The 17,709-nt window shown below is 39.0% G+C and overlaps 1 protein-coding gene across 2 annotated transcripts; it reads left to right on the top strand.

Moving 5' to 3' along the window:
- Window positions 1-9,668: 9,668 nt before the first annotated feature.
- Window positions 9,669-17,378, top strand: LOC115056651 (uncharacterized oxidoreductase YjmC-like). 2 transcript variants are annotated; one of them, XM_029523256.1, is made up of 11 exons: window positions 9,669-9,784; window positions 13,299-13,447; window positions 13,549-13,737; window positions 14,035-14,096; window positions 14,333-14,386; window positions 14,517-14,615; window positions 15,049-15,184; window positions 15,679-15,797; window positions 16,112-16,207; window positions 16,371-16,481; window positions 16,795-17,378. In XM_029523256.1, the coding sequence occupies exons 1-11, from the start codon at window positions 9,777-9,779 to the stop codon at window positions 16,858-16,860; spliced, it is 1,089 nt and encodes a 362-aa protein (XP_029379116.1). In that variant the 5' UTR covers window positions 9,669-9,776; the 3' UTR covers window positions 16,861-17,378. The 2 variants fall into 2 exon arrangements, with proteins under 2 accessions (XP_029379116.1, XP_029379115.1); XM_029523255.1 differs by lacking the exon at window positions 9,669-9,784 and having other exon boundaries at window positions 13,264-13,447.
- The last annotated feature ends 331 nt before the right edge of the window (window positions 17,379-17,709 follow it).

Raw genomic sequence — 17,709 nt, 5'->3', positions numbered from 1 at the left:
TAGAAAATCTCTTACAGACTTCATTTGGCCTCTTGGCCCTTTTGCAGTGTCTTTGATGATTTTGGTGTCCGGCTCCTCCCGACCTCCCATCTCATGTACTCCCGTCATGTTAGCAGCCTCTCCTTTGCAAATTTATTTATACGCACCCAAATCACAGCCTCTAGCTTCAAACTTTCTATTTTCTTCCTGTGGTTGGAAAATGGTTGCAGATGTCTGAGCTGTGGAGAATTACAGGGTAGCACTGTGGAGGGAGGGGGCACTAACTCCTCACTGCTCTTTTTGGGGGCTGCTCACTTCAGCCAGTGGCCACTGAAAACGTGTGCTGTCTAAGAGCACAAAAACCTTTACACTATCCAGGACCTTTCCCAACATGTCTCACTTTTACTGAAAATATATTCTGAAAAGAACTCCCTCAGAAAAGTTAGCAAAGGTCAAACCAAGCACTGTGTAACATATGATGATAATTTGAATCAAGCCTGGTCTTGTCACTAAATTTTAACTCAATTTAATCCCATAGCAAGCCTATAATTCTAACCGGTTTTGGTTAGCCCTGTGTACACTGTCTCCATCTTGCTATTCTTGTGACACATTGTTGTTAGTAGTATAACACCACGGAAAAAGAAAAAAAAAAAAATAGATATAGGTCCAACATTGAATGTTGGCTATATCCACAAATTTAAACACAGCGGAAATAACACTCAGCACCGTTGTGGTGGGGGCTTTGAACCTTGCCTCTTCTGAGGTGTTGTGACACTGACTCAATGCCACCGTGAAAGGGAGACACACAAGTATGAGGTGTGTGGAAATGAAACATTTCTAACTGCATGGGGCTGGTATGTAATCAAACACTAGTGATGGGAAGTTCTGATCTTTTTATTGACTCAGGTGTTTTAACCTTGTTCAGTAAAATGAACAAATCTTTTTTTCAAGTCATTCATTCAATTTTTTCATCAGAACCAGTGTGGTGCTGTAGTTGTCATTTGAGTAATGACTGAAAAAGCATGACTTTCAAACACTGAAGAGAAACATGGTCTACTTCACTTGGCATATAATACACAAGTCTGTTTTTGTTTAACTATTGAGCACCCTTTTGGGCCATAGCCTGCTGAAGCTGAAATGACTGATTACTTAATTTGCTGGTAGGAGAGCGATCCATCTACCATTAAAAAATTCTCATTCCAGATGGCTGTTCACTTTAGCCTACCTGGTCACTGAAGTCTCATAGTGTATGAATTCGTTCCAACAGAAAGGAAAATTAAACATCTATCCCACATAGCTAATGTTAATTTTCGTGCTAATGTTTGATAGCTCTCCTCACCAGTAATAATAGCATTGGTCATGTTACTGCTGTAATCAGTGAATAACAAAAGACCCAAAGACCCGAAGAATCACTAATTTCTACACTGAGCCTGTTGTTACCTCCACAGCTTTGTAGTATGGAACAGCTGTTTTCACCTTAGCTTGGCTTGTTGATGCTGGGAACTAGCAGTCCAGGCTAATTTCGCACACATAGGAAAGGCGGAGGAGTTCAACACATGGACCGGCGCTTGTTTCAGCTCCTTGATTCTTTCCAACATTCCAACACAGTACTTTTATGGCTGCAGAGTTGAGTTTCATCACACTGAATATGAAGCTTACAGTGGTTACAGCTGGTGTTACTTCCCACACCACAGCTATGTGCTGACTATGTCACATACTATCTTCTTGGGTTTATTGGCGGTTGGCAAAAAACGTTAAGGTGCATTATCGCCACTGACTGGTATGGAGTGTGGACCGAGATTATTATTTAGTCGTTCTGTCTAAGGAAACTTATAAAATTAAATTAAGCAAAATTATATTCTTTTAATAAGTCCAAATCTTCTAAGATGTTGTAGCAAAGTGTCAAAGCATTTTTCACTTGATGCTCTCTGTAGCATGTCATTTAAAACTAACCTCAGCTTCTGTTTTGTAAGGCTCAAAATCAGATCTTTTCGTTCTTCTTTATACTTTGTACAGTACAGTTTGGCATGTTCTACTGTTTCCTGCTGATCACAATAATCACATTTTCCTGATGCGTGTTTCTTTGTTTTACTCAGTGTGCTGTTAAATCCTGAATGTCCACATCTTAACCTTATTATTTTTTCCTCTCTGCGGGATCTTGCTGTCTCTCTTGTAATTCCAAATCTTCTTTGACTTCTATGAAACCATCTGCCTGTTTTTCTTCCCATTGTTTTTGACACCATTTTGATTTTACTTAATGGAACTTGAACGTCGATATGATTGTTTCTTGTTCCTTTTTGTGCCTGCCTGTCTGCTGTTTCATTTCCAGTGATTGCTATATGAGCCGGTATCCACACTAGTGTTATATTCAGTCCCATCATTTGGATTCTAAATAATGTTTGCCAAATTTCCAATAATATATCTTTCGGCTGTCTGATTGTACATATTTTATGCTCATCAGAGATGAGCTGGAGTCAAAGAACACTACTGTCCTCCCAGGTCTCACCCCTTCAATCCACTGGACTGCCACTAACAGTGCCATCATCTCTCCTGTACATACTGATACCTCATCACGGGATTCCCCTGCATCCTTTAATGTTAAATTCTGGAACTGTCTAATTCCAATAAGGTGTTTTTGGATGAATCACTGAGCTGTTTTATCATAATGTAACATATTTGATCTTTTCAATTTGCTGCCAACCCTATGCACCTTGACGAAGGAATGTGCCAACATGTCTGCTTTCGCCTCATCTGTCATAGCTGTACTTCCATTATAATTTATTTAGAGAAAACACAAGAAACTTGTGCGACAAAAAATAAAACGGACCAGACTCAGTGATTACCTTCCTAGCAACAAACTTTCGCCCTGCTCTATGTGCCCTACAGATAATATCCAACTAGGCCAGTGAGCAGTGATAACTATCATGTCTTCGGGGTCATCAGGTGGGAACCTCCCTTCATCAGTGTTTCGTCTAGTTAGGCCCACAACACCTCCAGGAGGCTAGACCGTGAACACTGGCGTCCCAGAGTCACCCCCTAATGCCAGCCATAACCACTCCTCACACAAAGACAACTATCTCAAACAGCACCACTGTCAACTACTCTAACCTCTCACCAACTGCACCAGTGAAAGCGGGGTGGGGATATAGACCCTGGTTCGGGTGAACCCTAACCCTAACCCTAACCCATTATAAAGTAATACTGGATAACCATACTCTCTTTTAATTCCATTCATCCATACTTAAGTAAAATTTCCTCCAAAAGACCTTAGCACTTTTAATAATTTTCCTTACATTAGCTTGCACCCTTTTATATTAAATAAGAGTCTGGAAATTTATGTTTTTGTTAATACTTTAAATGCTTTATTTTGAGATTTTATTGCATTCTCACATTCCTTCGTCCACCATGGCACAATTTTATTACTCTTACCTCCTTTCCTTTGAATTCCTTGCTTTGCTGCCCCTAGGAGAGATTCACAGATAGGTTTAATTCTTCAACGTCTTGATTAATATCAGTGTATTGCATTTCTTTAACACATATCTGTCTACATTTTTCCCAGTCAGCACTCTTGAGAGCCCATCTTTCTAATCTATCATTTCCATTTTGGTCTATCTCCATTCCTACTTCACTCATTATTGGATAGCGGTGTCTTCCTATTGTTGTATCTCTTATAATTTCCCAAATGCAATTTCCTGCCATTGTTTCTGATACTAAAGTAAGATCAATAGCTGATTCTGTATTTTTTCTAACATTGATTCTTTTATCATATCCATCATTCAGACATACTAGGTTTTTGATTTCCATTAGCTCTTCAATCACCTCCCCGTTTCCATCATTATAACTACCCCATAGTGTGCTATGAGCATTAAAATCTCAACAAAAAACAGCTTTTCCATGTACGTGTATCGCTACTTCCTCCAACTCTAATGATTCTTACAGGGGTTGTGGAAAATTACTATTTAACAATGCCATTTTTTGTCCATGCTTCGATAACAATCATTTCATGGCCTTTCCCTTTCTCCAATACTCTATACTACATTCCTTGTTCTACAAATATTATGCACCCTCCCCCACTTCCCTCCGTTCTATCTCTGCGTATGCTATTACAACTTTTTATCACAAAATCCAATGTCGGCTTCAGCCAGGTCTCTTGAATGCACATAATCTGTTTTTTTTTTTTTTGAGACCGTCAATGAATCCTTGAAATTCCTGCCCGTTTGCTATTAAACTCCTTGCATTCCACTGCAGAATAATCATTGTTAACCCTAACCCTATCTCCAGTGACTCCTGGTTTCCCATCTGCCTCAAGCCTTTTGTTGATCTGCTCCCAAGATTTTTCAGCTCCCCTAACAATTATTTTTGTTTTCTCTGTTTTGTGTTTGACTTGATCCGTACAGTTAATTACATATGCAGCTTATCCACATTTAGTTCAATATTAGTTTGCATTCTCTGAGCTCCTCGTGATCTTGAAATTTTGATGTTGTTGCCTGTTTCCTCCATCCCCTTTTGTACTTGTACTCTCTTCACTGCTTCAGATTAGCTTATGTTGTTGACCGTTTTCACATGTTGAATTTCCACTGCTTTGTTTCCTGACTTCACAACCACCATATATCACACTGTGCTGTCCACCACAATTACAACATTTAGCCTATAAATTTTCTCCGCAGTCCTCAAATCTGTGCTTACCTCCGCACTTAGCCCACCATTGCTTCCCATTGCAAGCTTTTGCTATATGCCCGTACCACTGGCACTTACATCAAAGTGGAGGAGGAATATAAGGTCTGACTGGGAAACTCATATAGCCTACTTTTATTTTCTCTGGAAGCGCTGAGCCCTGAAACTCAATCAGTGCTGACATACTGTCAACTCTCTCACCATTTATTGTTTTCATCAGTCTCTTCAATCTCTTCACATCACCAGTGTTGCCAACTCCTCAGTAAGGAAAGAAGTGATTGGCTGTCCTAAAAGTCACTAAAAGTCGCTAAATGACGGCATCACCTAATTTGCATAATTTGCCAAATTGTAATGGACGTTGTAAGGGAGAGGAACAAGGGAGGGACAAAAAGTGAGAAATGAACTTACTTCTGTCAATTCTTGTTTTTTTTTTTTTTTTATGTCACAATACCAGCCGTCTAACTTTATCCTGGGCTTGGGACCGGCAAAAATTACCTAATTGAGATAATTTGGGGGAGTTACTGAGGTTTTTTTTTTTTGTTTTTAAGTTTTTTTTAAGTTTTGTTAACATTAACATTTTAACTATAACATTTTAAACATTTTGTACAATCTAAATCTAAATGGACCAAAAAGAGACAAAAAAAAAAAAAATCAGTGGCAATGTCAGACAACGAGGTTAGTCTGTTTTTTTATTTGTTTGTTTTTCCCCCAGACCCCCATCCACACACACACAGGCTGCGCTGGCTCACAGAAAAAGTGGGTCATCGTCATGTTGGTCAAGGCAGGTTCAGCAACTGAGGGAGCTGACTCAAATGAGTGAGCAGCTGATGTGCCAAAAAGCTGCAAAACATTATCAGTTAGCTGGAGTTCATAGCAATTCTCACTAGACAGCTTCAGTACATATCGGATGTACAGGATGGAGTTAAGGGTCTGCAAGCACATTCGTTTTCTGAGTTTATTTTTTACCACACTCATCTGGCTAAATACTCTCTCGACTTCAGCATTCAAGTGTAGCAACGACAACACAGACACAGCAGGTTCAATGGAGAGCCAACGTGTGGCACACACCTTACTTATCTGTAAGGGTTTCTCATCACAGTTGACAGTCTCATATATGGCCTTGCAGGCCTCCCTGCTCTTTGGAGACACTGAAAACCAACTGCAAGTCTCTCGTACAAAGTATCCCACACTACGAGGGATGGTGTCATTTGAAGCATGACTAACAGCAAGCTGCTGAGAATGGCATACACAGCGAATAAGCACAAGATCTTTGAAGCCATATTCCTCCTCCTTATGGACCCCACTGTTAATCCCTGTCATAACAGAGGTATTGTCAGTCCCTATCCCCAGGATTTTTTCTCTTTTAAGGTTACACTTCTCGAGGAAAGCCACAATAGCACGGGCCATAGATCTGGCTTCTCCTCCCTCCAACTCAACAAGCCGCAGAAATGTAGACACAGTTGTCTGCTTACTGTCACTAAAGTACCTTATTACAACCCCCCAGGTACTTCGAAACACTGACATCCGTGGATTCATCAAGGAGGAGGCTGAAACGCTGGTCACCCACATCTGCAACCAACTTTTTCAGAAAGCAAGGTGCTAGAACACTATTGATCATTTCTGTGCATTTTGAAGTGGGTAGCATGAGTTGAGTCTGAGAAAGTCACTCTACATGCTTCTCCAATGTGGTCACATCCCAGCATTGAACAGTGTTCAGCAATAGCTAATGTCATGGTGGTCTTTTTTGCAGAATCAGTTTTTGTAACCATAAATGGCAGCTTGTTTTGTGTGGAACTGTTATATGGCTTTGCCTTTTCAATGTGTTTTTGTGTTGTCGTGTTTTTTTTTCACATTGCACAGTTTGGCATAGAAATCAGCCTTACAATACATACAGTATGCCCGTGTATCATCACCAATAAATGACTTCAACTATCCTTTGAACTCTGGGTTTGAGTCCCACTCCTTCCTGTATTTTTGACTGTACGGTTTAGACTGAGACATGTTCGGTTTCACAGAGAGGCGCACACACACAGTGCATGAGGTGAATAAGTGACTGAGGATGTGTGAGGAAATGCAGTGATTTGTTTTAGACAAAAAGTTTTACATTTACTTCCCGCCCTGGTTCAACCTATGGGTTCAACACCAGCGGCGGCCTCTGACTGCAGCTGGGAGGGACTGGGCCACATGTGAGTCCTGTGAGCAGCACACGCTGCTCGTTCAGAAAAGTAGGCGATATGTGCTTTAACGTCAGCGTTTCCAAAAGTCTCCAATGACACCACAAAAGTCGCTAGATTTGTCGCATCACCTTTTTTTTTTTATTAGTCACTAGAGGGGTCTGAAAACTGCCCTGAGTACTTGGTTCGAGTTTTTCCAGATCCTCACCAGGGGGGGTACCTGTTATCACTCCACGAGTGACCTTGCTCTCAACCAGCACTCGTCTTTCACGTACCAACTTTTTACATATATTTTATACGAGTAAAGCTTTATTTTTCTGTTCTTGATTTTTACACTTTATCAATAAGGCTCCATTTCGAAGAGTCTTAGCCATTTCTATGTGCTCTACTTTTTTTCGCAGCTCCCTTGATAGTACATCGGGACTTAGACCTTCTCGTCTTCGTTCCTAAACTTAATTATTATCTTAAATTCCTCCCTTTCCACCTCCCTGCGAACAGCCTGGCTTTCCTCATCCGAACTGTTTCCTTCTAACTCTCTTTTGCTTCCCTGGTTAGCATACCAGTTCGCTCTTAACTCCTTGTCCTGCCTCCCGTTTGCTTTACCTCGCACCTTTTCACTAACAACGGGAGCCCTGTCATCCAAGTCCATTCGTTTTCGTTATCTATTACCTGTGATGTCATCCCGATCCAGTCACAAACCAGTCTATGCCAACTAAACCACCAACTCGAACCTCCACACGCGATCTTCTTCTTCTTTTCTTCATTTTATGGTGGGTTGCAATCTTTTAACTGTCAGGTGGATACCGCCACCCACTGTATCAGTATCAGTATGCAGACACAGTGTTCTCTATTTGTTACCGTATTTACGCACGGCAAACAAAACAGTCACACATTACCCACTACCACCTCTTTGAAGGGGAATGCTCAGGTTGGTAACACTGCGCAGGGGCCATGGTTGAAGTGAATGAGATAACCAGGGCCCGAAAACCCGTACTTTTGAGTCGTGAACGAATCAGTCGCGACTTGTTACTCTCGAGTCATACAATTGATTAGTTCAAAATGAACGAATAGGAACGAAAAGGTGGTGTGTCTGTGGAGAGGAACAGAAGGAGACTTATCGGCACCAAGGCACATGAGCCTCAGGTGTTCCCGATGTGCCAATCAGCAGCACACAAAGAGACACACCAGTAGGACATGTCCAGACTTTCCAACGCAGTTTTCATGGCACCCTTACATGCAAAAGCAGGATACTTAGGGGTTAATACAGACGTACACGTCCACTTACATTGCGATGCTTGAATGTTCACACATTCAATACACACAGCTACTCGCATATGCTAGTGTCGATATATGCACAAAATATAACTTGGTGGTCAATACCTTCAATTTTCATTTAACAACTGTAAACAACAACGTGTAAATTCAGACATCTATTGACTATCAGAATCAAGTACACTGAATTCCTTCCAGCATAGATTATTCATGTCAAATTACTTTTTCATGTCTAAACTAGTCCCACATTGGTTCTCAGGGAAGACTTGTTCCTTCTTACTGTCACTCTTGATGTTTCAGGCTCACCCAATGTTAAATCACTCAGCTGTAATACTTTAGATGAAAACATAATTTTGATCTGCCTTTCATTTAGATGTATGCTTTAATGCAAATCTTCTGGATAAAAAGTATTCCTTCCTTTAATTCGATCACATTATCAGTAAAATAAGAAAAGCAGAGGCTCTGTTATCATACTGCTGAACCAGTTTCCACGCCTTCTGTTTTGATTGTGCTGTATTTGTCTTCAGTTTGATAAAGTTAAGATATGATCAAAAGTATTTACATAGCACATAATTAACTCAGCTGCCACAATTACACCTACACCACGATCTTTTCTGTCTTTGTGTATTGGATGTTCTTTATGAGATCGAGCTATATCTATCTGGATTAAGTTTTGGACTGGTTGAGTAAACAGCAGAGAAAATGACTTTGAAGTGTTTCGTAATCTCTTTTCTGTTTCATGAATGCCAGATCTCTAAACACATGAGAGCCAGGCATGGCCTACCAAATCTGCCAACATCTGAGGTTCATTGTATTTGTACTATTGGGTTCCTGTAACCATGGAAAGAATGTCCTCATATAAATGCGTGTGCACCATTTTGTTCATGCAACACAACACATTACTTGTTAAGTTAAAAGTCACAGAATCCATATCTCTTCATCCCGCCTGACCCCTTGTGGGCAGCTGGACTAGGGCACCAAGACAGACCTCCCTGGTTCAATTCTAAATTTCCCATAGTACACTTATCTAAAACAGATCTGTGACTACCGAGAGCAAGGAACTTGTTTTTTTCCTCAGCTCCTAATTTTGTTCACTCTCTTCTGCAGTTGTCATTGAGTTCATTTTAGGCCACATGAGCCCATTTGTCACACAATGTTTTACTTTTCTTTTCTCGGACAGATTGTGAAACCCCCTACTAAAAATGCAGTTTCATAAATTATTTCTTTTACTTATTTTTCTTATCTTGTCAGTAACCTTTTGTATTAATTTGATCAGAACAATGGCATTAGAAATGCAAGAGTTTTGAGGGTATTTTACAGATATTTCTGTTCTGCAGGACATTTTTAGAATGTGCATTCATATAAAAAAACAATTATTCTTTTACTTCTTAAATAGTTGATTTCCCTACAGTGTCAATATATAGTATTGACAAGGTAAAAAGAGATAATAATTTAAAGAAGACACCTGGAAGCCTCCCCCAATCTCCTCCTCATTCTCCTCCTCTGTCCTTCAACACGCCCACTGACAGATAGAATACCTGGTGGATATGTGAGCACTGGGTATTTACAAGCACTGCTCGGCTTGAAGAGCAAGTTGGTGGAGTCACTCCAGGATCAAAGCCGGTTCAGAGGTAATACGACATCAGCCTGTAGCATTGCAACAGCACCTAAGGCAACATGAGCAGGTAAGGACTTGGTTTGATCTCACACTGAGGGAAATATATATATATATATATATGTGTGTGTGTTTAAGTAGCATTACAAAAGGAGAGTGTAGGAATCTAGTTAAGAGATTCTGCAGCTTGGAGCATTACCTGTTAAAGTTACTTTTGTAATTTCATTACACTGTATTAGCCCTCTGCCACTCAAAAAGTTATATTTTATTTTGTTAGATCTCATTGCAATTCAGTTTACTTTATTTCAGATTAATATAAAAGCTGCTTCTTAATTCATGCCCAAATTCAACATATGTTTTAACCGTAATCTGCACGTCTTAAAAATGGTCTGTGCGCGTGTTGACTTTCCTGACAGATCAAATGCCTTTGATCAAATGCTGTCCCACACAGCCCTCTCTCTCAGGAATAAAGTTTCTTGCAGCAGATCATGGATTTGTGCATGAAACATTTTAGTGGATCTGTTCTTGTCTGTATTTTTGACAATTTTTCACCTAACCTTTTGTAAGAGATACATACTCCTGCCCCAATATGTTCATTTAACACGAGCCAGTCAACCAGGTGTGTTATAAAAAGTTGCATTCACTTTGCACAGAGAAGACAGTCAAAGCCACATTCTCATGCACTGTTCATGACAAGTATGTTCATCTCTTCCATGTAAAAGAGGAATACTATGACCAAGGCAGCTCTTTTAGCCATGTATGAAATGCAAGGACTTAATGACGTTTACAATGTGGCTCCTAAACAATCTGACATGCTGATATATATTTGTTTGGTATCTTCCGGCTTCTTTTCTGTAATTCCTTTTCATCCACAGAAGACCTCTGTTATGGTCGACATGTCCCCATAAGAGGCAAGACTGCAGTAGAATGGCATGTAGTCTGGGGGTCAAATGCTCTTTTGTGTTGCAGCCTTAAGTGGAAACTAAAGATTTGAAATCTAACATAATCTAAATTACTGCACTGCTATACTGTCTGAACTTATAACACTAAAATCCATTAAAGATATAATGCAAAACTTCTGGAAATATGCTTGTTCACTACTACTTGTTCACACAGAGAGAAGAGTAGATTGATAACTCTAGCTAGGAGCCAGTTATCTTAGTTAAGACTGGAAATAGCTTAGATCTGTCTATTGGTCACTGCACTTAAATCTGGCTTCCTCATTAGTGTAACCCATGCAACAGAACATTTTTCTTATCAGGTGATAATGTGTTTGAGTATTTCTTTTAGACAGTTCTCAAGAAACTGAGGTTAACAGCTGATCTAGTTTTTTGCATAGTCAGATATTATGTGTTGATAGGTGAGCTTTGGAGACTTCAGTCAGTGGTTTTTATTTCCCATGGTGAGTGATTGATAGCTGAAGCTTCATATTTATTGTACACACACAAGGGAGTGGAATATCATTCTTCTAATATAACTGAGCACAGTGTTATCAGTTTGCTTGATTAAAAGTCATGCTGACATAGTTTTTTTGAGCTTTTTTTTTTTTTTTTCACAGTCAAAGTGGGAGACAGGGTGAGGACTTCCAAGGATACAGTGCTCTCGGCTGTTATTGTTTTTATGCAAGTTTCTTCATGAGTATCATTTGAAAAACAAGTTTCAAAAAGTATCCCAGTAAAAACTTTAGCGGTTAGGGTGGGCGTAAATGTTGGAATGGCCTACATAGCAAACAAAATGCTGGCTCCAGGATTTCAGGATTCAAAATTGCTGAATTGAGAACATGTGACAATGTCAGTTATCACAAAGATGGAGACGTTCATGTTAGAAACCAACACGAGACATCATTACATGCAACAGAAAGTTTAGGAAGCTAGCTTCGTTTTCAGTAAACAGGATGTTGAGACTAATCAACAACAGTTACTGTTTGTCAGTGAAGCTGAGAATCATCCAATAGCAAAGCACAACCAGCTCAAATGTAGTCTAAATCTGGACACAATTATGGTGCATTCCCAAATATATGACTTTGGTCCTTCCTCCAGCAACCAATAAATACCAAAGGGCGAAAAACATGGGAGGAGTAAAAAAGAGCAGAGGAGGAAGACTGGGAGTAAAATATTACATATTCAGCATTTTGGACAATGAACACAGATATGTTCTTCTCTATCAGTCATCATGAAAGCATGAGCTTTATTTTCATCTAGATTTCGTTTGTTGCACAAACATGTTCCATCACCATGAATCATTTAAACCAAAAGTATAAAAGTATTAAATTTTTTCACTTTACTAGTTTAGTGTGAAGATTTGACTTGATTGTGTGACTTTTAATTTTGTCTGGTAATTAACTTTGTAAAGAAAATAAGTGAACAAGTATTATTTTCGTACAATGTGTACCACTCATAGAAAAGAGTATCTCACCTTTGATCTTTTACTTAGCATTTTAGTTTTGTTGTATTGTGTTTTGAAAAGTTGTCATTTAGTGGAGGGAGTATGTGGAAATTTCAAATCTGCACGTGCAATGATTTAATTATAATCCAGACTCGACCCACTTCATGGGAAGTTTTTGTGATGTTTTTGATGCACATATCTGTAAAGATGATGGAAGCAATGACAGTGGTGCTGCTATTTACATCCAAATGAACAACATCCTTGCAGTTTTTTATAGCCACTCAGATCAATCTTGCTTTGTAAAATCAATAAGCAGATGTGTACCACATGGCTGACATTGTCTCGATGGTCACAGTTTCTGCAACTGCTTGCAAAGAGGGACTTTAGACTTTAAGCAAGCAATGGTTGACCATTCTGTCAAATACTGAAACATGTGGGGCAATGAAAAGATTAACTCTTGGAGGACATAATTGGAGTAGCTTTGCATTTGTCTAAGTTAGTTATTTGGGCCAAAAGTCAGAGTTAGGACATTTGCCCTTAAAGCCTATCATGTTGACTGAATAGATTTTTTATTTTTTTTTAACAAATTGAGTTTCAATTTCATTTGCTGAAATGTAAACAATCTATTTATCACAGTCGTTGAGCAAATAGATTCATGAATAAACCAACTAACATTTGCTAACCCAAGAGCTGTGGACACTCTGCTAAACCCTGATCCAAATCTGAACCCCAACTCCTCATGAAGGAAAATCAACATACCACCCCAGAAAGACAATCACACACACCAAGGAGACATTCTTAAATGTTCAAACTCAAATACTTACTCTCATGTGTTTGGACTGCACTATTATTATTTGTATTTATTTATTTTTATTCCCCCACCCCTCCTTTCTTTGATATGTATATATATTTTGCTTGTTCTTATTATGATCTTATTCCCTGTGTACCTCCGTCTTTTACTTTGAAGTATTGTTGGCGCTTTCGACTCATTATTAATGCTATTGGAGTGAACCTGCCAATTAAATTGTTTATTTCTCATGTGCAATGACAATAAACTATACTACTCGATACTATAATATATTATAAATTTCAAATTTTACCACTTTTTGAATGTGTTGCTTGTGTTGCTTCCACTGTAGCTCAAATTCTTTATTTGAAATGATGATTTATCTTTGTTGGATGTGCGTCTATTGCTGCAGATGTCTGATCAGCCAAGCGGAGGTGCAGAGCTTCATTGAGAGGTGTATGATGGCTGTGGGCACCAAACAGCACCATGCTCATAGCCTGGCTGAGGTTCTGGTGGAGGGGGACCACAGAGGCCACTATAGCCATGGACTCAACAGGATGGGTTAGAAGGGAGCCAGACATTCATCCATTATCTAAGTTTAATTTCTTTAACAGGAAGAAAGTAAAACATTCCTGCATGTCATCCTCTTCACTTTTTAACAGACATGTATGTAAAGGACATCCAGACAGGAACTTGTGCCAAAGATGGTGAACCTGTGGTGGAGAAGGAGAGTGCGGCCACTGCACTGGTGGATGGGAAGAACCTTCTAGGTCCTGTGGTCGGAAACTTCTGTATGAATCTGGCCATTAAGAAGGCCAAAGAAGTGGGTATAGGCTGGGTAGTGGCACACGGTGAGTTCCCTTACTCAGGACTTTCAAAGACCGTAACTTTTTCTCTGCAAGACACTAACAGGTTAATGCGTCAAACACAAGCCTGTAAATTGTTGGGCTTAATGTTCAGCATTCATGAAGGGATTATTTACCCAGTACAGTGTGTGTATCTTATAACAAAGGCAAAATGTATTATCACCCCTGAAGACAGCAGAGAAGTAACAAAGTAGTTTTAACAAACAAATTGGGGAAATTGCGAGGGGGAGCAATGATGTAAACTAATGTAATCGTTAAGTTAATGGCACTTATCATTTTTAGGTTCCAATCATTATGGTATCGCTGGATACTACTCGATGCAAGCCCTAAAGGAAAACATGATTGTGAGTGAAGCATTACTTTTACTGTTGACCCATTTTGAAACTTTACACTCATATTTATTTCAGTTTCAGTTCAGCTTTATCCCAGGAAGGTGAAAGCTGTAATTCAATCTCATATGTTGTATATTTTATGCATGTGCCGTGATACAAAAAAATAAAAATGTGAGTGAATCTAATTTATATCCACTACATTCAGTTTTTTCTTTTTTCTTCTCCAAATGTTGATCTGACCACCACAGGGCATGTCATTTACCAACACGTCCCCACTGGTGGTTCCAACACGGGGTAAAGAGGTAAAAATAATATCAGGTGGCTAGAATAAGCTGCATCGCATGTCAACATTATTGAGTAAATGAATATTTAGCCGGGGGTTTGAGATGGAAAACTTTATCCATCATGGCATTGTGAATCTGCTGTTTATAGTGCACATTGGGCACCAACCCCATCAGTGTGGCAGCTCCTGCCAAAAATGGAGACAGCTTTGTTCTGGATATGGCGACATCAGCAGTGGCCCTGGGGAAGGTAAGGTCAAAAAGCTAAGCTTTGTACAGTAGGAATGACTTTTCACTGGTTGCACAATGGTCACTGGAGAAGGAAGTCTGGAAATATTCCCTTAATTTACACACAGCTGTGCCAGGTAGCAGGTGTGTGAGTGCTCAGAATCACATAACTTCAGAATGGATTCATGTAATGGCTGAAAGCGAGTCTGGCGACTCTGATTATTATTATCATCAGAAAATAAATAAATAAATAAATGTACTGCGATTACACATCACTGTCCTATCAACTTCTCATACCGATTCCAGTGGTATAATTGCAATACTACTTACTACTGAGTCAAAATTTAAAGCTCACGTAGACCTACAATAATAATAAACAAGTCTTTATTGAAATGGTTTTGTATAATTTATCAAGAACTTTTTTCTTCCTCTCTTACTTAACATGATGTGTACAGGTGGAGCTCCATGAGCGGCGTGGAGACGCCATTCCTGAAGGATGGGGCTGCGATGCTAAGGGAAAGCTGACAACAGACCCCAAGAAAGTCCTGAGTGGAGGAGGACTTGTCCCCATTGGTGGGAGTGAAGCCACAGGTCAGAAATCAGTAGATATAACTGTCAGCATTCAGCTCAGGAGGTCCGACATACTGTCAAAAATATTTTTTGACTGTCTGATCAGACTCAGAAATGGTTTTGAAATATTCCTCTTATTGGACATGATTTTTGTAATAATTAAGGAGCAATTGTACAGTTCAGAATTTATTTTTAATATTTATAAAGAATTTGTATACATTTTTAGAGGAGGACAGTCTTGAGTTTCAATATTGCCACCAGACAGACTGCATTGTATATTTATTTGCTATCTTAGTCTGATTGCTGCTTAAAAAATTGCATTCATGATAAAAACTGAGTGTCAAACTCAGGTATCAGGTAACAAAGGTATCAAAGAATTATTAAGGAAATTAATCAAGTTGCACATTCACTCACTGTCATGAAAAGAAAAAGTGCTCTGAGAAAGTATTATTTGGCCACCATAATGTTATGGGTCCGAATGTTTTTAACTTGATTTATGTCTCTGTGGCGTTCAGGAGGGTACAAAGGCTACGGTCTGGGAATGATGGTAGAGGTTTTCTGTGGTATCTTGGCTGGTGCGGCCTACAGCAAACATGTGCGCACTTGGAAAGTAACAGACCGCATCGCCAACCTGGTATGTTTCATTTTGGTGTTTTTCTGTTGGATTGTGTTGTCGTGTTTTGAATATGACATATTTATCCCATTACAAAAACACAATATATTGACTTTGTAGTTGTTGATGTTGGAGACATAACAGCTAGCCTTTTTGTTCTTGGGATGTATGAGGATAAGAAATTACTTGCATTTAATTACTTTTCTGAAACCCTGAACCCTAATTTTTTGTTAACACAACATAACATGATAATGATCAGCATCAGCCATGAGACTGGAGAGCTTTGATGTCTTTGACAGCTTATGTTTGTGTGTTCGTCATCATAATTTTTTCAGGGGCAGTGTTTTGTGGCAATCAACCCAGAGAACTTTGCTCCCGGGTTCAGTGACAGGATGTCAGACCTGCTGTCCATCCAGAGAGGCCTGGATCCCGTGAGTACATCCTGATGTTGTTTCAATGGACTGACTGATAAACGGGAGAAGGAATACAAATGATGGCTGGCGGTTGAAATTTTCCAGACCAAAAAACACTTGCATTTTAAAAGCAAATTAAAAGTTTTCAGCTCCATTTATTTGTTATTGCTTTTTATCATAGGCTGACCCTGGCACTCCTGTCTTGACTGCTGGAGACCCAGAAAGGATGAACATGAAGAAGTGTGAAGAGTTGGGTGGGATTTCCTACCACATCAATGTTGTCAACTATATGGTAGGCTGTAATACAGTGTCTACAAATCACCAAGAAACACAATGACCCTGACCTATTGTTTTTCAGTTTTTGTACAGATTAAACAAAGATATAAAAGAGCAAATTCAGTAGTTAACTTTTTGCTAACAGGCTGGTTGGGGTGTATGTTTGGACAGGGACAGGGACAGGGACAGGGGAACTGTTTTTCTTTGCTTGCAATGCTAAACTAAGATGCGCTGTATTTACTGTACAGACATGATAATGGTATCAGTCTTCTAATCTAACTTTCAGATTGAGCTAACCTGACTTACATTTTGTGTTTTTATGTCTACAGAATGAATGTGCCACGAAAATTGGAGTCAGCCCTCTGCTGCCTTGTGACAAACTCATTTCATCTTAACTCTTCCACTCAAGATTGTCAGCCAGCAACATGGAACAACTTGAAAACACTATTCTCGCACATAATATTCATGTAGACAGCCATATTTTTTTCATTTTAGCCACACTTTTTGACAGTTTTTAAGTGTTACAAGGAGGGATTTGAATGGATTTTGGGAAAACATGCTTTTAGTGTCTTCAAGAGGGAAACATTTCCACGAGTTCCAGAGTTATGAGTGATGGATGCCTGAGTGTGAATGTGTCCAAAGATTGTATGGTGACATTGAAAGATAAGATAAAATCCTTTATTATCATTATCTCAACAGTTTGGACAGTCCCTGTTTGGGAGCCATTTCACTTTTTATTTGTTGGAGTGAAATTTTATAAATGGGAAATAATAACACGATGAGACTTATATCATTAATGTTTTTATTTCTTTTTAAATAAAAATGTGTTTTAAGTCAAGGTCAGATTGTCTTTTTACACCGATATCATTATAAACAATTAGTTTAATGTGCCTTATTAAAAAAAGCTATGTTATAAAAATGTCTGTGTATTAATTACTTCATGTTACTTAATTTTTTATCTCCTAAAATCTAAAAAATTAGCGCTCAAAAGTCTGTCAGCCACCAGAGAGCAACAAAAGCCACAGATTTTTAATGGAACTCCATTTCTTCACTCTCACTCCAACATAGTGTGTCCCTATTTCATGGAGTTTATTTATTTATTTACTTTTAGTTTGTATAATCATGAGTATTTTTTTCTGTCACAGTTAAAATGTATTCTACTCTGTAAATGTTGAAAGTCAAACATTTCTTTTTTATTTTCTTTATCTTATTCAGCAGGATCGCTTTTAACTCTATGTAGAATC

Source organism: Echeneis naucrates, chromosome 16 (assembly GCF_900963305.1).
Source record: "Echeneis naucrates chromosome 16, fEcheNa1.1, whole genome shotgun sequence".
NCBI classification, from domain to species: Eukaryota; Metazoa; Chordata; class Actinopteri; order Carangiformes; family Echeneidae; genus Echeneis; species Echeneis naucrates.
Note: the sequence above shows the minus strand (reverse complement) of the source record. Positions and strands in the feature narration are given on the sequence as shown.

Bases quoted from the DNA above. Each gene is read 5' to 3' on its own strand.
- LOC115056651 (XM_029523255.1), top strand. From the start codon at position 13,279: ATGTGCGTCTATTGCTGCAGATGTCTGATCAGCCAAGCGGAGGTGCAG. The intron at 15,185-15,678 runs GTCAGAAATCAG...TGTGGCGTTCAG, and splicing joins TGGTGGGAGTGAAGCCACAG to GAGGGTACAAAGGCTACGGT. The intron at 16,482-16,794 runs GTAGGCTGTAAT...TTATGTCTACAG, and splicing joins TCAATGTTGTCAACTATATG to AATGAATGTGCCACGAAAAT.